Raw genomic sequence first — 22,772 nt, forward strand, 5'->3', positions numbered from 1 at the left:
AAGCTCTACAGAACATGACCCTATAGTATAAAGAGAGAATTATAGGGTATCAGACTGCTCAGCAAGAATGGGAGATGCCCCCACGTGCAGGGAGGATGCATTACATTTAATAAGTAGGAGGTGCACAGCTGGACAGTCCTTCCTATGTGTATTATAGGTCTGTCCCATGGAGCTGCATTTTGACACTTGGATGGTCGTGTGCTGATAACATTGAAGGCAGACCATTTAAACTGTTCTGTGTTCCCCTAAATAGCAGTAATTCTTTGAGCTGAAGCATCATTAAACATACATTAACATTTATTTTTCCATTACAGCAGAGGTGGTCAACCGGGGGTTATATCAAACTTTTTAGAGAGCCACGGCAAGCCTTCTAACAGTAATCATAGTAAAAGTGAGGGGCCAAATTTGGCCTGGCTGCAAGTTGTGACCTGACATGCGGGGGAGGGGGGCGAAGGGCTCCAAATTTTAAATAAATAAATAAAAAATGCCAAGGTGAGGCGTGGTTCAGAAAAGATCAAGAATCCCTGCTTTAGAGAAAACTTGAAGTTATTTTAATACCTGGTTATAGAACAGGAATTGTGCTGTTTATATATGAGTGTATTAAACCTATTGCTAAATACTATTTCCACAGGTTGCTGATGATGGTTATGGTGTGTCTTACATTCTTGTGGGAGAACACCTCATCCATTTCCATGTGTCCAGCAAATTCTCTTGTCCTGAGACAGTAAGTGTGAAGTAAAATTACAATTCTATTAACCTTTCCTACACAGCTCAGTAGTGATTACATTTGCGGATTCATTTGTGAAATGCCCCTTAAGTCATATTTTTATAAACATATCTGAATCTGTAGTATATGGCTTCTCTGTGGTTACTCCTGCTGACTTTTTTAGATCTGCTGTGAATCTGTTTTTCTGAACTTGTGTGTGTTGAATATCTTTATAAACAATGGAAGTTGCCCCCATTCAAGTTCATCCAGACTTTCATACACCATGAAAATATATGGCCTGATCTTTTTCTCACACATACAGTGCCATGTGACACATGTAAGATAGTCCATATCCAGCCAGTAAACACCACTGGTGGATTCTCACTTTTTAATACTTCACATCTTTCTTCAGGCCTTCCACTAGTTGGAGGCATTGGAGGTTTCAGACAGTGCAGAATGTATGCCACCTCTTTCTGAAAAAAGTCTATCCTCATCTAAACAATAGTTTGTGAAGTTTGTCCAGTTATTGTGTTGATCAGTATTTAATAAATGTGTAATATATTCTGAAGCTTTTAGTGAGGGTCATCCATTAGGATCAGGTGGGAATATCCTGTGATACAGGGCGAGCCTCAGTCATTCACTTTATTATTTTATTGTGTTTCTATAAACCTGCTGAATTTTAGCCACATAGGTGATCTCACCGTCTTGTTGGGACTGATCTCATAGGTAATTTAAGATATCTTAACGACGCTTCCAGTGCTACTACCACCTATTCATAAATGGATGAGGACATACATTTTTGTCCTTGCATCATGGAAATTGTTTTTTATTGGATTATAGATGCCCTTAATTATTCATCCTTTAGTTGCCTTGATTTTTTTGCCTTACTCATCAGTGAAGTCAGAGTTCCACGCCAAGAAGGAAGCCCTTTTTATTTGTGACCTTGACTTCAGTACTGTTTCTACACCCAGTGTGCACTGTCTTCAGTGTTGTAACTGTTTGGTCCTATTTTTAATCTTAATTCCTTCCTTTCATTATTGATCTTTAACTTACAAGAAGGAAAACTGGTCTAGTTCAGAGTTTATTATTAATAGACTAGAGTATTGTTGTATAATTATTTACTATAGTTTTTATAACCCTCTGGTGCCAGAAAGATAAGAGATCCCAACACAACCTCAAGTACAAAATGTATTTGTAACAGGTTCCCCCTCTTTCCTCTTCTCCTCTCCCCCCACCCCCCTGTGCCACCTGATGTACTGGGGTACCACTGAGCCTGCCTGTTCCAACAGCCGGGGCTCCCTTACACTGTCCTGCTGAGCCAGGCCCTCAAGCCTACTCCAGCACACACACAAGTAGGGACACACCCAGCTGCAGAAAGACACAGACAGTGAAATCAGCTCTGCATGGGAAGACTCAGCTAGGGAATTGTTCAGCAGTTGAGTGCACACCACTCTCTGGTGTGCAAATCCAAACTTGTATCATCTTGCGTTGCACAGAGAACTGTGCAGCATAAGCTCATGAAAATTGCTCCCTCCCTCAATATGGAGGAAGATATGCACAGCTATTTGCCTCCCAGTTATGAAAACTGGTTTTAGAGAAAACAAAAACAAGTTTATTAACTACAAAAGATAGATTTTAAGTGATAGCAAACAGATCAAAGCCGATTACTGAGCAAATAAAATAAACATGCAAACTAAGCTTAATACACTAAAAAAAACTGGTTACAAGTAGTAATTTTTCAACCTCAATGTTGTTTTAAGCAGATTGCAGAGGTTCTTGGAGGCAAGCTGCTCTTGCTTGCAGATTAAAACTCCAGGTATTTATTTCACAGGCCAGACACCTTCCCAGCCTGGGCTCAGTCCCTCTCCCCACCACTTTGTCTTTGTTTCTTAGGCCGTGTCTACACTGGCAAGATTCTGCACAATAAAGCAGCTTTCTGCTGTGTAACTCCCGCGGTGTACACACTGCCAAGCCACTTAGTGCGCAGAAACTCCTCAGTTGCAGCGTTGCAAAAAAACCTCCTCGAGAGTCTTAAGCCTTACAGCGCAGAGTGTCCAGCGCTGTATTGGCAGTGTAAACACATTACAGTGCAGAAAGCAATCAATTGGCTTCCGGAAGTGTCCCATAATCGCTCAAGTGGCTGCTCTGGAGATATGCGCCTCTCCCCTTTCAAAGCTCTGTTTCTGACAGCCATTGCATGATGTGCTGATCTGCTCTGGGACGCAAAGCAAACCATTAATATGGACTGCTCATGCTGTTGAACACAGAGGCAGGCGTGTGTGTGTAAGAGAGAGAGAGATTGCTGTGCAGAGAGCCCAGGGAGGGAGGCGGGGGCTTATGTCGGGGTTTCCCCCTCCCCCGGCTCAGGACTGGTTGCTTCCTGCCCCTGTCTGAATTTACAAGACAGCATGCTGACACACTCTGTCCCCCAAAACACACACACACACACACTTTGCCTGCCCCCCACTTCAGTTGAAAAGCAACTGGCAATGTAGTAGGATACCCATGGAACAATGGGATTGGGAAACCTGCATCATGTGACGCTGTGCCTGCCTCAAGAGCCATTGCAAACCCTTCCCAAAGCACCCTGTGGCCAGTTGCACAGTGGGATAGCTACCACAATGCACTGCTGTCTTTGCTGTTGCAAGAGCTGCTAAGGTGGATGCGCTCCCCTGGCACAAGGAGCACAGTGTGAACATGCAACAGCAGTTTAATTCCAGCTCTTTAATAAAAGTGGTATATAACTTGTTACGCAGAAACTTGCCAGTGTAGACATACATGTAGACGTTTCCAGCAGTCATCCTGGGTGGGGATTCAGTGAAGAATGAACTTAATTAAGTCACTCCTCGGCCTTAAATAGGTTTTACATATAGCGGGAATCCTTTGTTTTCCAGCGTGGTCTCTTCCCCTCACCCCCCTCTCTCCCCCAGTGGAAAAATACTGGTATTCTATTATGGAGTCAGTGCCATGTGACTTTGATCACATCACCCTGCAGTGTCAAAGCAGCCATGAGTCAGAGGCTGTTTGTAGCATCCCAGGAAGGTGGGAAATTAGCTGATTGCATTCTGTCTGGTGAGCAGTCCTCAGGTGCGAACACTTTTGTAGTACAGATGTATAGTCAATATTCCTAACTTTAGATACAAAAATCATACACGCATACAAATAGGATAATTATGTTCAGTTAATCATAACCTTTCCAATTATATCTCACAAAACCCATCTTGCATAAAATACATCTTAGATATGCTATAATTATAACAACATTTCAATGAAGAATATGGGGTGTAGTGTGTCAAAATTGTCACCAGAGACTTCATGTTAAAAGATTTCTCCCAGGTCATCTATATTTCCTAATATTTTGGTGTCATTTGAAAATCCGTTCCTGCTGAGTCTTGTTTACAAAATAAAAAGTCACTATTTGAAATAGTAATCTGCAAAAGTCAGTGCTGTTCCTGAGGGACAATTTTTTTTCAATTTAACCTACAATAGAGACCAATATAATTTCAAACTAAAATACAGCTAAATTCCATTTACAGGGAAGTAAATGGAAAATGGAGGAGGATCCATGCTGAGATAGCCCTCTTATACACTACATTAAATTTTATTCAGATTTTCACATTCTCCTGCTTCATTATGAATAGATGACTGCTTCATTCCATAAATTTCAATATTACAAAAAATGAAAGGAGGAAATAGATAAGTTTGGCTACAAGATAATGGTGGCATTACAACTGCATTACAACTCTTGCTATATCTTTTTATTCTCTTAGGATTCTCATCGTTTTGGAAAAAACATCAAGCAAGCAATGGTTGACACCATAACTTTATTTGGCGTTGGTATGAACTCTACCAAGTGATTCCTTAATATCAATGCCAGTGTCCTACCATTGGGGTGAGAACTCTTCTGATCAATGAATGAAAGCAAGGTGTACTCTGCAACGGTTAGAGGGGCATTTGGGTCATAATCATCCTGTGATCACCTGTGAATAAGGATTCAACACCTAGGCTGAGGTTCAAATGTCCCATCATTTCACAATAGCTCAGAAGAGTTCTCTTCCCATAAGAGATGACTTTTGACATCCTATGTGATTCTAGGGATACTGTAAAGCAATATCATGTGAAAGATGTGTACTGTAGGCCTGTCTCAATTTTGTGTACATATGGTAACTTTTTACTTAAACTCTGGGTCTACTTGTATTTCATAAATGAGTGGATAAAATGTATTCAGTCAACTTCAATCAGCAGAAAGTATTTGACTTCCTATGTACTAGTAGCAAAACATCAATTAGTATATCTGCTACTTCTGTCTGACAGTGACCAGACTTGTGGGTATTCATCTAAGTTGTCACTTTTTAAAGGTATTTCTTAACCTGACATAACCTAATATAGTGCACTAACTGGAAAATATACTGTGCTTCTTGGAAATAAGTATATGCTACAGTGGGTGATAAAATAGTTGCATTACATAAAAGAATGGCAGGTATCACCTATTTTCCTCTGTTTTATAAGCATATAGTTTGCCGCATCTTAATTTTATTACCATATGAACATACCTGCATGTTGTATGAGCCAGTGCCTTAAAAATGAAAGGCCTCAAATACAGGGAAACCTTACACTGTGGGGTTCTTGTTTTTTTAATTATTTCTATACATTTTCTATGCTGAACAAGGGGAATGGAATTGTAAATTTAATTCTCAAGTTGTAATTTATTTAGGTGCAACATCGGATAAGAGTTCATGTTTTGACACATTGCAATTTGGCAGAGGGCCCCTATGTGAAATGCCCCTTTGTCTGTCTAATGAAAGACCAGTCCCGGTGAGACAATGAATTCACTTTTTTTCAGAACCACATTTCTAAAACCCACCATTTTGCTGAATAAGTCACTTAAGATAACTGCTGCATCTCATGTACATTTTCTCTGGGACTCCAGGGAACGTAGCCATGAGCCACATACAAGCCCGTTGGGCAATCCACAGAAGAAGACTCTCGCAGCTAAGGAACTGCATCTTGTCTACCCTCATGCTTAGAGCAGCACCCACCACATTTCCAAACATCTTTAAGCGGAAAGGATTAAGACTGCCAAATGGTAATACCAGAATGGTGAAATCTAGCATTCCCTGGTCTATGCCTGGAGAGTGTCTGGGTAGGGCCAGGGAGAATTAACACAGTTAATGAGGAAAGCAAATGTCGGGGGAGGGAGAAAGGGGAAAAAAAACTGAGCAGTACCACTCAAAAAGATATATAATGGAAATTTTAAAAGCAGAGTAAAGAAACCTTCACAGTTCATGGTTGCTATGAAATTAAATGAAGTAGCTTTTTGTGATACCTCTCTTCCCTGGGATTCAAGGTTGTGTTCCTTTTAGTCAGTCTTTATATCACATAAAGCCTAAGCAGCATAAAATGTGGCAAATACTTTATATACAGAGCAACTTTATATAAAAGGATCTTGTAACATATACAGGGGTGGTCAGTACAAAAATGACTGCTGTTCCAGGGCTATTATAACATTAACAGCCCTGTAAAGGAAAATGTCTAATTTATCTTTAGAGTGAGAATATGAATATTTTCTGACCATAATCTTGTTTTGACTCTGCCACGTAAATTTTTCCCCCTCTGGGTTTCGCATGAATTTGATACACAAGTTTGGGAAGAGGCCCTGCTGAAGATCACAGATGCATAGTCATGTAAATATTGTAATGCAGGAACCCGACAGAAGTGGGCCAGATAATTTTTCTTGGGTCAGATACAGTGTGCAGGCAAGGAGATTATCAAATAAGCCTTACTGCAACTGGCAGGCACGGCATCTAATCAGACTACTGCAGCAACTTCACAGTGAATTGTCCTTTTGAAGCTGCAGAAATCATGCACTATTTATGATGACCACTGACCAACCTGTATTAAATTAACATTGACATATTCGCTTGTAGGAGAATTTTTTATTAAGAAAATGTTTAGGTTTGACTCTCAGGTTTTAAATGTTACATATGTAATTGTAGGTAGTGCAGTTATCAATGCAATTTTACATTCCTTAAGAGAGTGTAAATATAATTGGCACAGGAAGAGTTCGTTTTTATTGTACATGTTGAAAAGGGTAAGTCTTATGTATTTTTTATTTGGAGCAGATAATTTCTAAACATGGTTTGTATTTCATTTATCTTAGAATGTCAACTGCATGTAAATAAAAATGTGCTCTTTTGGATGTAAATATTAAATGCACAGTGAATGTAGGTTATCATTAATTAAAAAATTTTTAATCTTCCTATCCTCTACATTATGTATACGCAGTGAAACTGCTCACTTTTGTTTGCTTCAAAGTTGTATGAAAGTGACAGTTTAGCTCTAATTTTTAAGTGTGGTACACAATACTAAGAAGCACTGCCAAGTTAAAATATTATGTATATATTTAGAAAAATTCTTGATTGGTTCTCAACCAGTGATTTAAGGAGGACAAAGCTAAGGTTGAGAGGGTAATAGAATGTGGTAGGAATTATAGTAAATCAGTTATTACATGCGATTGAGGAATTGGCTGGACAACTCAACTGTGCATTTCCAAAATTTCTAATATTTAGCTTTTTGGTGTGATTTGGGAGACTTAATATTTAGGTGTTAACACTTACTCTGGTTGATGGCCCTAACTATTTTTAAAGTTTTGTTTTGTTTTTGGTGGGAATATGAATTAGGGTGCCTGACTTTAGCCCCACAAGTTTAAAAAAGTTCCTGATTTATTATGCTTTGCACTATATTGATTTCCTATATAGGATTTACTAATTTATATTGGTTTTATCATGCTCATTTACTTCACTTGTACTATTTTTTCATCATTTATTTACATCTAATACTACTAGTTTGTTCTTTAATTATATTTGTTCTGCCTTTCTGACTCTGAAAAATAAAAATTAAAGGTTTCACGATTATCACCCATTCTGTTGGAATCTTCTTCCTTATCCTTTGCTCCCATATCTCTGCTCGTGGACCTAGGGTTACTACCTTGCCAGTATTTGAGCGGCCTGTCTGGTTTTTGTTTAGTTTTAATAAATGAATTTGCCAGTTATCAGAAAAATAATTTAATCTACCAGAATTGCTTTTATGTGGGTCTAAAGATTTGCATAATTATCATAATAGAGTGGGATATCTAATGTTAAAGGTTTGTGTCCAGCTAAAGATGCTGCAGTGTTCCCACTTCCACAGTTTAAGGAATAAGAGATCAAAACTGTTGAAAATACAGCAGCTGTATGCTAGAGTTGTCAGGCATCTAGTTTTTGATCCCAGAATGCCCGGTCAAAAATGAACCCTGGCGGCCCCAGTTAGCACCACTGACCAGGCCACAAAAATCTGGTCAGCGGTGCAACAGGGCTATGGCAGGCTCCCCAGCTCCACACAACTCCCGGAAGTGGCCGGCATGTCCCACTCTTAAGCACTGGGGCAGTCATGGGGGTGCCGCACACTGTCCCTGCCCTGAGTACCGGCTCCACAGCTCCCATTGACCGGGAACCAGTTGGCTGCAGGGGTGGTGCCTGCGGGCGTGGGCAGCGCACTGAGAACCCTGGCCTCTCTACCTAGGACCCAGACATGGTGGCTGCTTCCAGGAGCCATCTGAGGTAAGTGCTGCCTGGCCAGAGCCCATACCCCCCCCCCACACACACACACCCCCCAACCCTCTGCCCTAGCCCAGAGCCCCCTCCTGCATCCTTAACCCCTCATGATCCTACCCCAGAGCCTGCTCTCCCAGCCAGAGCCCTCACCCCCCCCACACCCCCCTGCCCCAGCAGAGTTAAAGTGAGCGAGGGTGGGGGGATGGAGTGAGTGGGGTCAGGGCAAGGGTGTTAAGTTTTGTGCGTTTGGAAAGCGGGCAGCCCTGCTGTATGCCCAAGTGTGAGAGAAGGTGTGTGTCCCAGGAGCGTGAGGAGACCAGTGTTAATCTTATCGGTATGTCTTATCTTTACAGGGGCCGCAAGTGGCTGTTTAGGGAGGTAGGGGAGTTGCCTTGTGCCTGGGGGTTGGCGGTGCTGTGGGCTCGCCTTGGGGAGGGGAGGGCAGGCTTTTTGCGCTTCAGAGGTGAGAACCGTCCACGGACCTGTAAATCCACATGCTGTTAATGTCTATTAGACCGTAATCGCTTTAAGGAGTGAACGCAGGAGTTCAGTTAACTGCATTGAAAACGTTTTCAGGCGCGGCGCCTACAGCCGTGGCCCAGCGCTCGTTTTACCTTCGTATGTTTCAAACAGCAAAGCCTCGGGCACAACAAAGCTGGTTCACGCGGAGCGCTTGGAAGTCGGGTAATGGTCCGCTCGTAGGGATAAAAAGGTGGGCACCAGAGGGCAGCCGGGCACCGTGCAATGGATCAAACACCACGGCTAGGGCCCTGAGCAGCCACGTCCTCCTTGCATGAGAGCTCAGAGGGTATCAAAAGCGGATTAGAGCTCAGAGGGCACCTCGGCGGCTTCCCCCTTAGGCCTCCAGCTCTTGTTTCCTTACCCTAGCGCCCCCCCCCTTCTTCGGAAGCACGCGTACACGCTGCTCGCCCTGTCCCCAGGAGAGGCACGGGGGGACCCGCTCACCAGGGCCGTGCCCGGGCACGGCCGGAGGCGGCGTGGTGCAGCGCGCGCTCTCTGGGGCCTCGCCCGCCTCCCACGCGCTGCTGGGGCGGGCCGGGGCAGCCATGCGGGAGCCGGGCAGGGCGACGGACGCTGCCCGAGGACGCAGGCCGGCTTCTGCGCGCGGGGGCGGCGTCCCGCGGGGCTGATGCTCCCGCCTTTGTTGTCCCGCGCACGCAGCGCTCCGTGGCCAGCCCGCGCGAGGCCTGAAGTGGCCGGGGGCCCGTCCTTGGCCCTCGCCACGTGACTCCACCGGCCCAACAGAAGCTCCCTCCCCCGCGCGGCTCTCGCGCAGGCCCTCCCCCCTCCCCTCTCGCTCGGCCCCAACGGTCCCCGGGCGCGCGCGGGCGGGACTAGGCACGCTGACCCCTCCGAGGCCCAGCGCGGAGCCGGGCGGGGCATGGAGGGAGAAAGGCGGGAGCTTGCTGCAAGGCGAGGGGAAGGTGAAGGAGGCTGCAGCCTGATCGCCGGGGGGGAGTGAGCACACCGTGTTGCCCCACCCGCGGGGCGGGACAGGCTATCCAGCCCCGGCATAGGGGGTCCCAGCGCAGGTCCCCCTCAGGTGGGGGTTGATCCCGGGACCGGGGGCCCCAGTGCACATTATCCCTGCAGATGGAGGGAGTGTCGTGATGCACACGTGGGAGAGCTGTCCCTAATGCGGCCCACAGTGCTCTGGGCGAGTTGGGGGTCACAATCCAGCCTGAGCTTCACTTGTGCCCCACTGGGGATTAAAACCCATGTCCCTCTCATGTGGGGCAGGCTCAAAATCCAGTCATACACACAGAGGGTTGAGGGTCATGTTCCCACTGGGGTCCCAATCTCCCCTTTCTTCTGCAAATGATAACACAAGCAGTGTTTAGAAACCACAAGCTACCAGTTCCTCCACACACCCCATCCTGGAGTCTGGGCACTAGTTATTTCTTGCCCCAGATCCCTGCAGATTTTGGATGCAAATCTATCACTCAGGCTCCTGGGCACAGTAGGAATAATAAAACTTTTTCTCTTGTCCTTACCCTTTTTTTGCACTTGCTCTGTTTTCTCTCCTCTGTCCCCTGGGGTTAGAGGATTGTACCTGTGTCTCCCCACCACACTCCCTGTCTCCCTTGGGGTTGAATGTGACAATCCATCCCACCCCTGCTTGAGTTTTGAGAATGATAGTAAACTAGTTTTCAGGGTATATCTCTTTTTATATATTTGTCGAGTGGATAGCACAATATTGCCCTGGACTCTAGGAACTACTGTAATATAAATAATATTTATATGGAGCTAACGTGACTAACAGTTGCTGTAATAGAATATAAAGTGTTGGATTTGCATTTTTTAAAAATTTGCTAAAATTTTGGCTGCGTATTCAGTTCTGGTTATGAATTTTGCCAACATGTGGGTTTGTTTGGAATTAGACTTTGGTTTGGGCTCATCTTTAATTGTTTAAAAAGAAAAGGAGTACTTGTGGCACCTTAGAGACTAACACATTTATTTGAGCATAAGCTTTTGTGAGCTACAGCTCACTTCATCGGATGCATTCAGTGGAAAATACAGCAGGGAGATTTATATACATAGAGAACATGAAACAATGGGTGTTACCATACACACTGTAACGAGAGTGATCATTTAAGGTGAGCTATTAAGCAGGAGAGCCGGGGTGGGGGGGGGAGGAGAACCTTTTGTAGTGATAATCAAGGTGGGCCATTTGCAGCAGTTGACAAGAACGTCTGAGGAACAGTGGGGGGTGGGGGGAATAAACATGGGGAAATAGTTTTACTTTGTGTAATGACCCATCCACTCCTAGTCTTTATTCAAGCCTAAGTTAATTGTATCCAGTTTGCAAATTAATTCCAATTCAGCAGTCTCTCGTTGGGGTCTCGTTTTTGAAGTTTTTCTGTTGAAGAATTGCCACTTTTAGGTCTGTAATCGAGTGACCAAAGAGATTTGGTTTTTGAATGTTATAATTCTTGACGTCTGATTTGTGTCCATTTATTCTTTTACATAGAGACTGTCCAGTTTGACCAATGTACATGGCAGAGGGACATTGCTGGCACATATCACATTGGTACATGTGCAGGTGAACGAGCCTCTGATAGTGTGGCTGATGTGATTAGGCCCTATGATGGTGTTCCCTGAATAGATGTGGACACAGTTGGCAACGGGCTTTGTTTCAAGGATAGGTTCCTGGGTTAGTGGTTCTGTTGTGTGGTTGTAGATCCTTGATGATGCGTTGGAGAGGACGTTCTTGTTCCTCAGACATTCTTGTCAACTGCTGGAAATGGCCCACCTTGATTATCACTACAAAAGGTTTTCCCCCCTCCCCCCCCCCGCTCTCCTGCTTCATAGCTCACCTTAGGTAATCACTCTCGTTACAGTGTGTATGGTAACACCCATTGTTTCATGTTCTCTATGTATATAAATCTCCCTGCTGTATTTTCCACTGAATTGGAATTAATTTGCAAACTGGGTACAATTAACTTAGGCTTGAATAAAGACTAGGAGTGGATGGGTCATTACACAAAGTAAAACTATTTCCCCATGTTTATTCCCCCCACCCCCCACTGTTCCTCAGACGTTCTTGTCAACTGCTGCAAATGGCCCACCTTGATTATCACTACAAAAGGTTCTCCTCCCCCCCCCACCCCGGCTCTCCTGCTTAATAGCTCACCTTAAATGATCACTCTCGTTACAGTGTGTATGGTAACACCCATTGTTTCATGTTCTCTATGTATATAAATCTCCCTGCTGTATTTTCCACTGAATGCATCCGATGAAGTGAGCTGTAGCTCAAATAAATGTGTTAGTCTCTAAGGTGCCACAAGTACGCCTTTTCTTTTTGCGAATACAGACTAACACGGCTGCTACTCTGAAACCTTTAATTGTGTGTGTTTTGTTTTGTTAAAATTATGCTATTTATTTTATAGATGAAAGACTTACCAAGAAGAATTTTGATCTAGAAAAGTTAGATATCCCCAAAGAGAAAAACAGATGTGAACAAACTGAGATTCCAACTGTGGCTATGGAAAATCAGATACTGCTTGGTGGAATTTCAAGTACAGAAGATGGATTTATCACTGAAATATTTAGTCAAAATAGGCCATTTAGTTCTGAAAACCTTAACTTTGAAAATACAATAATTAATAAACCTGGTGAAGAAGGGTTTCACTCCAGTCAAGACAGTCATTTATCCACTATGGCTGTTGGAGAAACTTTGCTTGATCAATTCAAATACCCTTTTACTATTGAAAGTCAAAATACAATACTCAAGGTCAAAATACAGCCACTTGTAGAAGACAATCATGATAATGAAATCCTTGGAAAATGTCAGAAGCTACAACACCTAAATCCTTCAGAAGAAGCTAAACATACATATCCACCTTGTCCACTGTCGCACTCATACAATGTCCATTTTCTGTCTTCCTTAATGATGCAACATAGAAATTCTAATGATTTGTCACTAAGTACCTGCCCTCCAGAAGGAGCAATCAATCAAAATGTCAGAATGATACCAGTAAGATTCAACAAAACAGATTTCTATTTATATATTTTTTTCTTGATTTAAGTGTCTGAATAAGCACAGTTCCCATATTATGAGAAAGCATAAGATGCTTTAAAGTTATTACTATATAAGTTGTATTAGCTACCATTTCTCTCTCTTAAAGTTATGCTCAAATAAATTGGTTAGTCGCTAAGGTGCCACAAGTACTCCTTTTCTTTTTGCGAATACAGACTAACACGGCTGTTACTCTGAAATCTCTCTTTTATGCGGAACATAGGACCTTCACCACTGCGTTTCATTTTTGCCAGTCTCGGTCTGCAGTCTTAGGTTCACCATGCTATTCTGATAGCTTTCAATTTTGCTTGTATTGTGCATTTCCATGTTATCCTTGGTCTTGTTGCTGCTTACCTCAGAGGTTCCAGTCCAGTGCCCATCTTGTTATTCTCTTTGGGTCTTTCCTCCATGTATGTCCTAGCCATCTTCATTTTTTTCCCCCTGTAATTTCCTGTTCTATTGGTTTCTGTTTCATTCTATTCTAGAGTGCTTCCTTAGTGACTCTTTTCTGGCCAGCTGATATTGAGGATTTGTCTAAGGCTGTTAGCTGTTTATGCAAATTTGGAGTTTAGATAGTAAGGTCTTAATAAGTCTCCAAGTTTCAATACGATATAGTAAAATTGACTCTACAATTGTGTTAAATATTCAAAGTTACTTTGGAGGGCAAGATTTCTGTTTCTGCAGAGGGGCTTTAGAGTTACAAAGGCATGTCTGGCTTTCACTGTTCTCGCTTTAATGTCTTTGTTCCATCTGTTGTACTTACAGTGCAGCCAGGATATGTGAAATATCCAACCTTTTCTATGGTTGTTTGCAGTGTTGTAGCCGTGTTGGTCCCAGGATATTAGAAGGTGGGTGAGGTAATATCTTTTACTGGACCAATATCTGTTGGTGAAAGAGACAAGCTTTTAAGCTAAGCAGTGCTCTTCTTCAAGTCTGGGAAAGGTACTCAGCATGTTACAGCTAAATACAAGGTGGAACGGATTGTTTACAATAAGTAGTTATCACACTTTCTAAGGGACCTTTCAACGTGAGGTGGCTCATTAGCACCTCTGCAGTCATATGACAAAAAGGGAGGTTAGTGGGTTACAGATTGTTGTAATAAGCCATAAATCCTTGTCTTTATTAAGACCATGATTTGTAGTGTCTAACAAAGTGTGTAGTGTCTAACAAAGTTATGTGGAACAGATTATTTATCATAAGTAGTTAACACATATTCAAAGGGACCATTGGTTATCTTAAATTTATCACCTGATTGTGAAGTTTCAGATTAGGTGGTCTGTGTTTGTTGTAATTTCTGTTCATAACTTTTAAATTTGAAAATAAAAATCAGGTATTACAGATGATGCAATTACAAGTGCACTGTATTTAAAATACAAAAATATGTTCATGAACAAGAAAACAGTAGTATTGTGTTCAGCTTTCTTTCACAAGGTTTTATTTTAGTATCTACTAGTACTAGATAGATTAAAACAGTTTTATACACCTCTCTGACTATCTCTAGATCATATAAATATAATAGAATCATAGACTGTGAGGCCAGAAGAGACTGTAGTCATCTAGTCTGACCTGTATAACACAGACCACTGGACTTCCTTGAATTAATTCGTATTTGAACTAGAGCATATCTTTTAGAAAAAATCCTATCTTGATTTAAAATTGTCAGTGATGGAGAATTCACCATAATCCTTGGTAAGACGTTCCAATGATTAATTACATTCACTTAATTTTTTTACCTTATTTTCAGTTTTAAATTGTCTAGCTTCCATTTCCAGCCATTGGATCTTGTTCAGTCTGTTAGACTGAAGAGCCCTATATCAAAATGTTGTTCCCCATGTAGGTATTTATAGATTATGATCAAGTCACCCTTAGCCTTTTTCTTCTTTTGGTTAAACTTAACAGACTGAGCTCATTGTGTCTGTAACGCATGTTTTCCAATCCTTTAATCATTCTCCTGTCCCGTTGATCACTCTCCAATTTAATCAGTATCCTTTTGGAGTTTTGGACATCACAAGTGGACATAATATTCCAGTAGCGATTGCACCAGTGCATCATATCCCCCCTAAATTTCAAGGTCATTGTAAATCAAGTTTTTGAAAAACCAAATCTTCTTCGAGTGCTGTCTCTGTGGGTGCTCCACTTCAGGTGTCGTTGTGTCCCATCTGTGACATTATTGACATGAACTGTGACCAGCATAGATCATTGTTGCAAACAGGGTCCTATGGTGGCACCAGGTCTTGTACAGAGGTGTCTATGGAAAGGTTGTAGTTTGCTGGTTATGATTATGCTGTCTGTGTGTGTGTATTATTTTTGTATTGGAAGTTATGACTATTGGCTATGTACTTGTATCTCAATGTGTTTGATTCCAAGTAGCCTCAGTGAAGCACTTGGTCAGCTTCTTGAGAATGGGCATTTGCTGAAACTAGTCCTATCAAGAAACACTTAACTGACAATGGAGTTTGGGAGATGCCAATCTACATCTGAGCTTTCTTGGGAATGTTCAAACTAACATGTAAACTATGGCGTCGTCCTGCAAAAAGCTGTATCATTCATGGACATGTGACTTGCCTGGTGGCTACAAACTCCATCTTGTTGCTGTGACTTTGCACAGAAGAACAAAGGGGTTTCTGCCCACAAGAGAAAAAATATAAAAAGCCTTGGAAACCCTTCCATTTTGTCTTCAGCTGGCTTAAGAGATGGCCTCTCCACTCCCAAGAGATGCCTGAAAGAAACTGGAACAAAGGACAGTAACTACGGGGGTGTGAGTGATTACTGGACCAAGACTAGGAAGGATTCCAGTCTGTGAAAGAAGCTTATTGGAACATCTCTAAGGGTGAGATTTACCTGTATGCAGTTTCTTAATGTATTAGGCTTAGACTTGCATGTTTTGTTTCGTTTTACTTGGTAACTTACATTGTTCTGTCTGTTATTACTTGGAACCACTTAAATCCTACTTTTTATACTTAATAAAATCACTTTTTGCTTATTAATTAACCCAGAATGAGTAATTAATACCCGGGGGAGCAAACAGCTGTGCGTATCTCCCTATCAGTGTTTTATAGAGGGCGGACAATTCATGGGTTTACCCTGTATAAGCTTTATACAGAGTAAAACGGATTTTGGGGGGGTTTAGGCTCCCAGAAAGACTGAATATTGGGTGCTGGGAAAGTCCCTGTTAACTGAGAAGCCCCTGGGCTAAGTGAATCTTCGTTTCTGTGAACTGCAGGGGGTGTGGCCCAGCCTCTTGGTCTGTGCTGGAGCCAACTGGTGTGTCTAGCTCAGCAAGATGGGAGTGGAGGGAAGCCTTTTCTGGCAGGGGGGTTTGTTCTCAGTGGTATGCCAGCACATCTAGTGACAGTCTTGAGGGAGTTTCTGTGACCCAACCCATCACAGTGGCGTAGTTGAGCAGGATCTGTGCACAGCTGATTGCTTTGAGATACTGGTAGTGATTTTAAGTGAGTTTAAGTGTGCTTTCTGGAGAACAAACAAAGTGGTTACTGGTTTGTTATTTTCTGTTTGCTTATTTCGGGTAAGGGAAATAGAGGCAACCTTTTCTGGCAGGGGGGTTTGTTCTCAGTGGTATCCCAGTACATCTAGTAACAGTCTTGAAGGAGTTTCTGTGGCCCAACCCATCACGCAGTGAATCTGAGATTTTCAGTAGCAGTGTCTGGTCAGGATGCGCCTGTGCAGTAGCAGTCTCACGGCACCACTCGCGCACACCCCGACCCCTGCAGTTCATTCTCAGCCATCCTTGCCTTAAGACAGAGTCCGGTAGCAGTGTCACTAAAAGCCTTCAAAAACATTATTCTATCTAATTTAATCTAGTTATTACCCTTATTTATTAGTAATTTGTTACTTTAATTAATATAGTTCTAGTTAGCGTTAAACTTTGTTAGATAGCCATAAAAAAACTTTTCATTTTCCCATCTCCCTTTTTCATAAATATGCCTGGCTCCCCAGGATTTAAAAGATGTACTTCATGTAAGGACGCAATACCAATTTCTGATGGCCACTCCTTATATGTCTGATGCTTAGGTGAGTCACATGTACCGCAGAAGTGCGCTCACTGCAACAGTCTCAAAGCGAGAGCAATGAGAGATAGGGATCTTTATCTTAAACTTATTTTAATGGAGAAATCCCTCACTTCTACTTTGGGCCCTGGACAACCCGCAACAAGGGACTCCACGGGTGCATCCTCTGTGGATAGACTAGGTGCCGACTCCTCTACAAAATCGAGGGAAAAGGCCATGTCTCCACCAAGCCAAGAACTTTTAAAAAAGAATGGTCCCTGGCGAGATCCCTCCCCGCAATGCCGACCTCCTCCAGAATGAGCACCATTGATGCACTGGGCACCTCCAGCACCGTCCGCTCCATGACTTTTGCCGGCAGGAGAAAGGAGTCCAGTAGCAGGCACAAAGCAACCTCCTGCTCCACAGCACCAAGTACCCCTACAAAGGGCACAGTATCGCAACCTCAACCACCTGTGATGGCTCCCCATCTGGCACCAAGCTCATCAGCACTGAAGAAGGCTACACACAAAGGGTCGGCACCAGGCTCACTTCCACCTAGGGCGGCGGCGCAGAAGGATACAGCACCGCATACAATGGTACCAATCCCCCTTATGCACTCATCATATATGGAAGTGTTCTCTGTTCCCAGATCTCCACTGCTCGGCACTGGACCAACCAGTATCTCCCGATGCTCCACCTTTTTCGAGTGATGAGGAGGACAACATGGAGGAGGCAGTTTTCTCATCTGGACGTTCCTCCCCAGCAGGCACGGAATCTCGTTATAGATCCAGGGAACAGAGCACCAGGGACTTTCCCCAATGGCTCACTAATCCATGGATGTGTCGTCCCATTCCATTTCCCATTAAGTGACCACAATGGGACCCATGCGCAGCCTACAGGTCTCAATTTCACAGACCTCCCACTTCCCACAGGAAACCCATACACTCTGTGATGACATTGGTACCCGAGCCCTCTGAGGGAACAGAGGAGGTGGAGGAAGACAGGGATGAAACCACAGAATATGAAACATCCCTTGATCACAACTCCTCTTCTTCCCCTGACAAGGTAGTTATGCTCCCGCCTCCCACTACTACAGATGACTTCAAACACTTTCAGGAGTTATTGCCATGGGTGGCACAGAGCCAAAATATTCCTCTTGAGGAGGTTCCAGAAACGCAACAGCAAATCCTCAAGATCCTACACACTTCATCTACGTCAAAAATAGCTTTGCCCATAAATGCCACTCTGATGGAACCTTTAGAAACAGTGTGGCAAACACCTGCCATCATCCCCCCAACCAATAAGCATATGGACAGGAAATACTATGTACCAAATAAAGTCATGGACTTCCTTTTTTCACACACACAGCCTAACTCCTTAATGGTGGATGCGGTCAACCAGTGGGGCAAATATCCTCAATTCAAATCCACACCACAAGACAAGGATTGGAAGAGACTAGACTTCTTGGGGCAAAAAGTTTACTTTTCTGCGACTCTTCAATTCCACACAGCCAATTACACACTATTAGTCGCCAACTACGATTGTGATAATTATATAAAACTGAACGATTTCATCCAGGAAATTCCAGAGGAAAAAAGAGACCAATTCCATGCCATTGTCAATGAGGAACAACTTATTGCTAGAACAGCACTCCAGACATCCCTCGACATGGTGGACACAGCAGCATGCATGACGGCGACAGCTATTGTCATGCACAGAACATCCTGGTTGCACTCATAGATTCATAGATATTTGGGTCAAAAGGGACCATTATGATCATCTAGTCTGACCTCCTGCACAACGCAGGCCACAGAATTTCACCCACCACTCCTACAAAAAAAACCCTCACACCTATGTCTGTGCTATTGAAGTCCTCAAATCGTAGTTTAAAGACTTCAAGGAGCAGAGAATCCTCCAGCAAGTGACCCGTGCCCCATGCTACAGAGGAAGGCGAAAAACCTCCAGGGCCTCTTCCAGTCTGCCCTGGAGGAAAATTCCTTCCCGACCCCAAATATGGCGATCAGCTAAACCCTGAGCATATGGGCAAGATTCATCAGCCAGACACTACAGAAAATTCTTTCCTGGGTAACTCAGATCCCACCCCATCTAATAGCCCATCACAGGCCATTAGGCCTATTTCTGAATATTTAATTACCAAAACCATGTTATCCCACTCATCTGATATCCCAAGGGAACTCCAGACCAAGGTAGAGAACCTTTCCCTCGACAGGGACAAGCTCTTCTCCGCTAAAATGGATGAGGTCCTCCATTCCTTGAAGGCCACACTGAGGACCCTCAGGATCTACACACACCCTAACAGGAGATGCAGATACCAGCCTTACAATCATAACAGAGACAGCGCGTCTCAGCGCCAGCAGAGACCATACAACAATCAAAGACAAGGGCACAGACCACAGAGATGTTGCCTTACCCAATTAAAGGCTGCGACGTCTCAAGCACCACCAGACAAGACACAATTTTGAAACGTTGGTTGAGGGTCTAACCGACCTCCCCCGACCATCAGCGCCAACAGAACAAACAATCCAAAACTTTGGTCATTGGCTTTGACCATTTTACCATACGTGGGCCTCTATCACCACGGACCATTGGGTTTTAGAGATCATTCACACGGGTTATACCATCCCCTTTACTTCCATCCCACCTACCCACCCCCTCTTCCTCTTCAGGGACCCTCTCACAAGCATCTTGAGCTTCTTGAGACAAGAAGTAAGAACATAAGAAAGGGTGGAGATGGATGGCAGGAGAGAGATCACTTGACCATTACCTGTTAGGTTCACTCCCTCTGGGGCACCTGGCATTGGCCACTGTCGGTAGACAGGATACTGGGCTGGATAGACCTTTGGTCTGACCCAGTATGACCATTCTTATGTTCTTAAGTACATCACCTTCTACAACTAGAGGCTGTGGAACAAGTTCCAACACAACACAGAAGGAAGGGATTTTATTCTCATTATTTCCTGACTCTAAAAAAAAACGGAGGTTGGCAACTCATACTAGATCTCAGAAAACTCAACAAATTTGTCTGTACCCACAGATTCAGAATGGTCGTACTGAACTCTATCATCCCTGTGCTGGAAGAGGGTGACTGGCTCTAAACTTTGAACCTGCAAGATGCTTATTTTCACATTACCATCCATCACGCTCACAGAGAATTCCTATAATTCACAGTGGGACAAGATCACTTCCAATACAGAATACTGCCATTCAGAGTGTTGACAGCTCCAAGTGTGTTTACCAAAATCCTAGCGATGGTAGCTGCTCATTTGTGCAGACAGGGAATATTGATATTCCCATACTTAGATGATTGCCTGCTAAAAGGCCCTACCCTGACAGAAACATTATACATTACTTGACAAACCATCCCTCTTTTTCACTCCCTAGTGCTACAAATCAATGAAAAGAAATCTATCCTAACTCCAGTACAATGATTGGACTTCATAGGAGTGCACCTGGACTCAGTGGAGGCTAAAGCATCACTCCAATGCCCGGATTCACAGCAATGATCTCCCTCATATGATCTCCCATGGGTGTCTGCACACACCTGCCTACAACTCTTGGGACATATGGCTGCCACCACTTTCTTTGTAAAACACACCAGACTCTACACGCGCTGCCTTTGAGGATGGCGGAGCTCGGTATATATTCCACGAAAGCACAGCCTAAACAAAAGACTTGCACCGACTCCAGAGGTTCTACGTTCACTAGGATAGTGGACAAACCCAATAAACGTTTGCTCAGGCATCCCGTTTCAACAGGATCCATCATCCAGACAAATCACAACAGATGCTTCACTGATCGCATGGGGAGCTCACCTAAACCAACATACAATCCAAGGAAAGTGGTCCCCCACTGAAACACATTTACACATGAACCCTGCTTGAATTATGCATGTTCCACAACATATGCCCTCATTTGCTCCCTCTTATATGAGGCAAAACGATAAGGGTCCTGACGGACAACATTGTGTGTATGTTCTACATAAAGCGACAGGGTGGAATATATTCCCACTCCTTATGCACAGATGCCTTAAAACTATGGAACTGGTGCATAAAACACATCGCTATTACAGCAGCATACCTCCTGGGTCAACTGAACATGATGGCGGACACATTAAGCAGACAGTTTTCCCAAGAGCACGAATGGGAACTGAATGATGAAATAACACAACACATATTTCACGTATGGGGATCCCCACACATAGAGCTGTTCATGACATCAGTAAACAAGAAATGCCCAAAGCTTTGCTCACAAGCAGGACTAGGGGCATGATCCCTAGGGGACGTGTTTCTCATCAAATGGAACGCTCCGCTCCTATACACATTCCCACCAATACCTCTAAAATACAAACCGACAGGGCCAAAATAATACTCATAGTACCGACATGGTTCCCTTACCTGACACCCATGGTGATGTGCACATCGTTCACTCTCCCTCCCCTATGGAATCTTCTCTCTCAGGAAAATGGTCAAGTCCTCCATCCAGACCCAGAGAAACTTCAGCTGACGGTGTGGCTCCTTCATGGCTCCACTGCAATGAACTAACCTACTCAGAACATGTAAAACAAGTGTTAATAAACAGCAAGAATCACAACACGCGTACTACTTACCTCCAAAAATGTAAAAGATTCTTCCTATGGTGCCAGAACAAACAAATATCTGCAAGCCAGGCATCACTTCCACTAATACTGCAATATTTATTATCCCTAAAGAACTCAGGGCTTGCTATGAGTTCACATAGAGTTCATCTTGCCACCATCACAGCCTTCCATCAGCAGGTAGACGGGACTTCAATATTTGCTCACCCGATTACTAAGCAGTTTCTCGCGGGCATACAGAACATGTACCCAGACATCTGAGAACCCACACCAGTATGGGTCTTAAATCTACTCAGAGGTCTAACCATAGCCCCATTTGAACCCTTAGCCACATGGTCATCACTTCACTTATCTATGAAAGTGGCATTCCTGGTCACCATTAGATTGGTGTGAAGAGTCAGTGAAATAGGGGCTCTCATGGCTCACCTGCAATATACAATATTCTTCAAGGATAAAGTGACACTTAGAACGCATCCTTAGTTTATGCCCAAAATATTGTCCTTGTTCCATCTCAACCAACTGATTCACTTACCTACATTTCATCCAAAACCACTCACTAACACTCAAGAGGCTGTCCTGTACACATTGGATTAGCATTTTATCTGGCGAGAACGAAGCTCCTCCAGAAATCACCTCGACTTTTTGTGTCAACAACAGAACGATCAGAGGGCTCTGCCATATCTACGCAAAGATTATCTAAATTCATATCTAGTTGTGTCCATATGTGCTATACAACACTGAAGCCCCTCCGGGCATCAGAACCCACTCAACAGGAGCCTCATCTACCTCCATAGCATTCCTACACAATGTGCCCATTCTAGACATCTGATGTCTGCATTTGCCACACCGTTTCTAAAGGTTCCATCAGAGCGTCGGGCCTCTTAACACACATTCACGAACCACTATGCAATTACTCTTGGTTCAAGCTCAGACACAAGACTCAGCCTCACTGTACTAGCCTCAGCAACAAACTGAACTCCTAAGTCCTTTCCATCCTCATGAGGGCAGTGCTCTACATTCACCTGAAGTGGAGCGTCCGCAGGGACAGCACTTGAAGAAGAAGAGACAGTTACTCACCATGTGCAGTAACTGAGGTTCTTCGAGATGTGTGAATCCCTGTGAGTGCTCCACTACCGACCCTTCTCCCCTCTATTTCGGAGTACGAGCTAAACACTCCACGGTAGAGAAAGGAACTGAAAGGGTCGGGGCGTGAGCATGCTAGATGAGGCACCGGTGGCACCTCAAGACTGCTACTGCGCATGCGCACCCTGACTAGACACTGCTACTGAACATCTCCGATCGATGGCACTGG

At 43.7% G+C, this 22,772-nt stretch overlaps 2 protein-coding genes across 2 annotated transcripts in view; both read left to right on the forward strand.

Annotated features, from left to right (window-relative positions):
* CPT1A (carnitine palmitoyltransferase 1A) overlaps nucleotides 1-7,617 on the forward strand; it is a 69,850-nt gene extending 62,233 nt beyond the window's left edge. The window contains exons 18-19 of the mRNA XM_077818178.1: nucleotides 632-724; nucleotides 4,477-7,617. Coding sequence (XP_077674304.1) covers nucleotides 632-724; nucleotides 4,477-4,563 — 180 coding nt within the window. The 3' untranslated portion in view covers nucleotides 4,564-7,617. The remainder of the gene's footprint in view (nucleotides 1-631; nucleotides 725-4,476) is intronic.
* Nucleotides 7,618-8,568: 951 nt separating this feature from the next.
* Nucleotides 8,569-22,772, forward strand: part of TESMIN (testis expressed metallothionein like protein) — a 37,867-nt gene continuing 23,663 nt past the window's right edge. Inside the window, exons 1-2 of the mRNA XM_077819937.1 lie at nucleotides 8,569-8,632; nucleotides 12,210-12,796. Of these exons, the coding sequence (XP_077676063.1) occupies nucleotides 8,569-8,632; nucleotides 12,210-12,796 (651 nt within the window). The remainder of the gene's footprint in view (nucleotides 8,633-12,209; nucleotides 12,797-22,772) is intronic.

The sequence above is a fragment of the Eretmochelys imbricata genome, chromosome 6 (genome assembly GCF_965152235.1).
Source record: "Eretmochelys imbricata isolate rEreImb1 chromosome 6, rEreImb1.hap1, whole genome shotgun sequence".
NCBI classification, from domain to species: domain Eukaryota; kingdom Metazoa; phylum Chordata; order Testudines; family Cheloniidae; genus Eretmochelys; species Eretmochelys imbricata.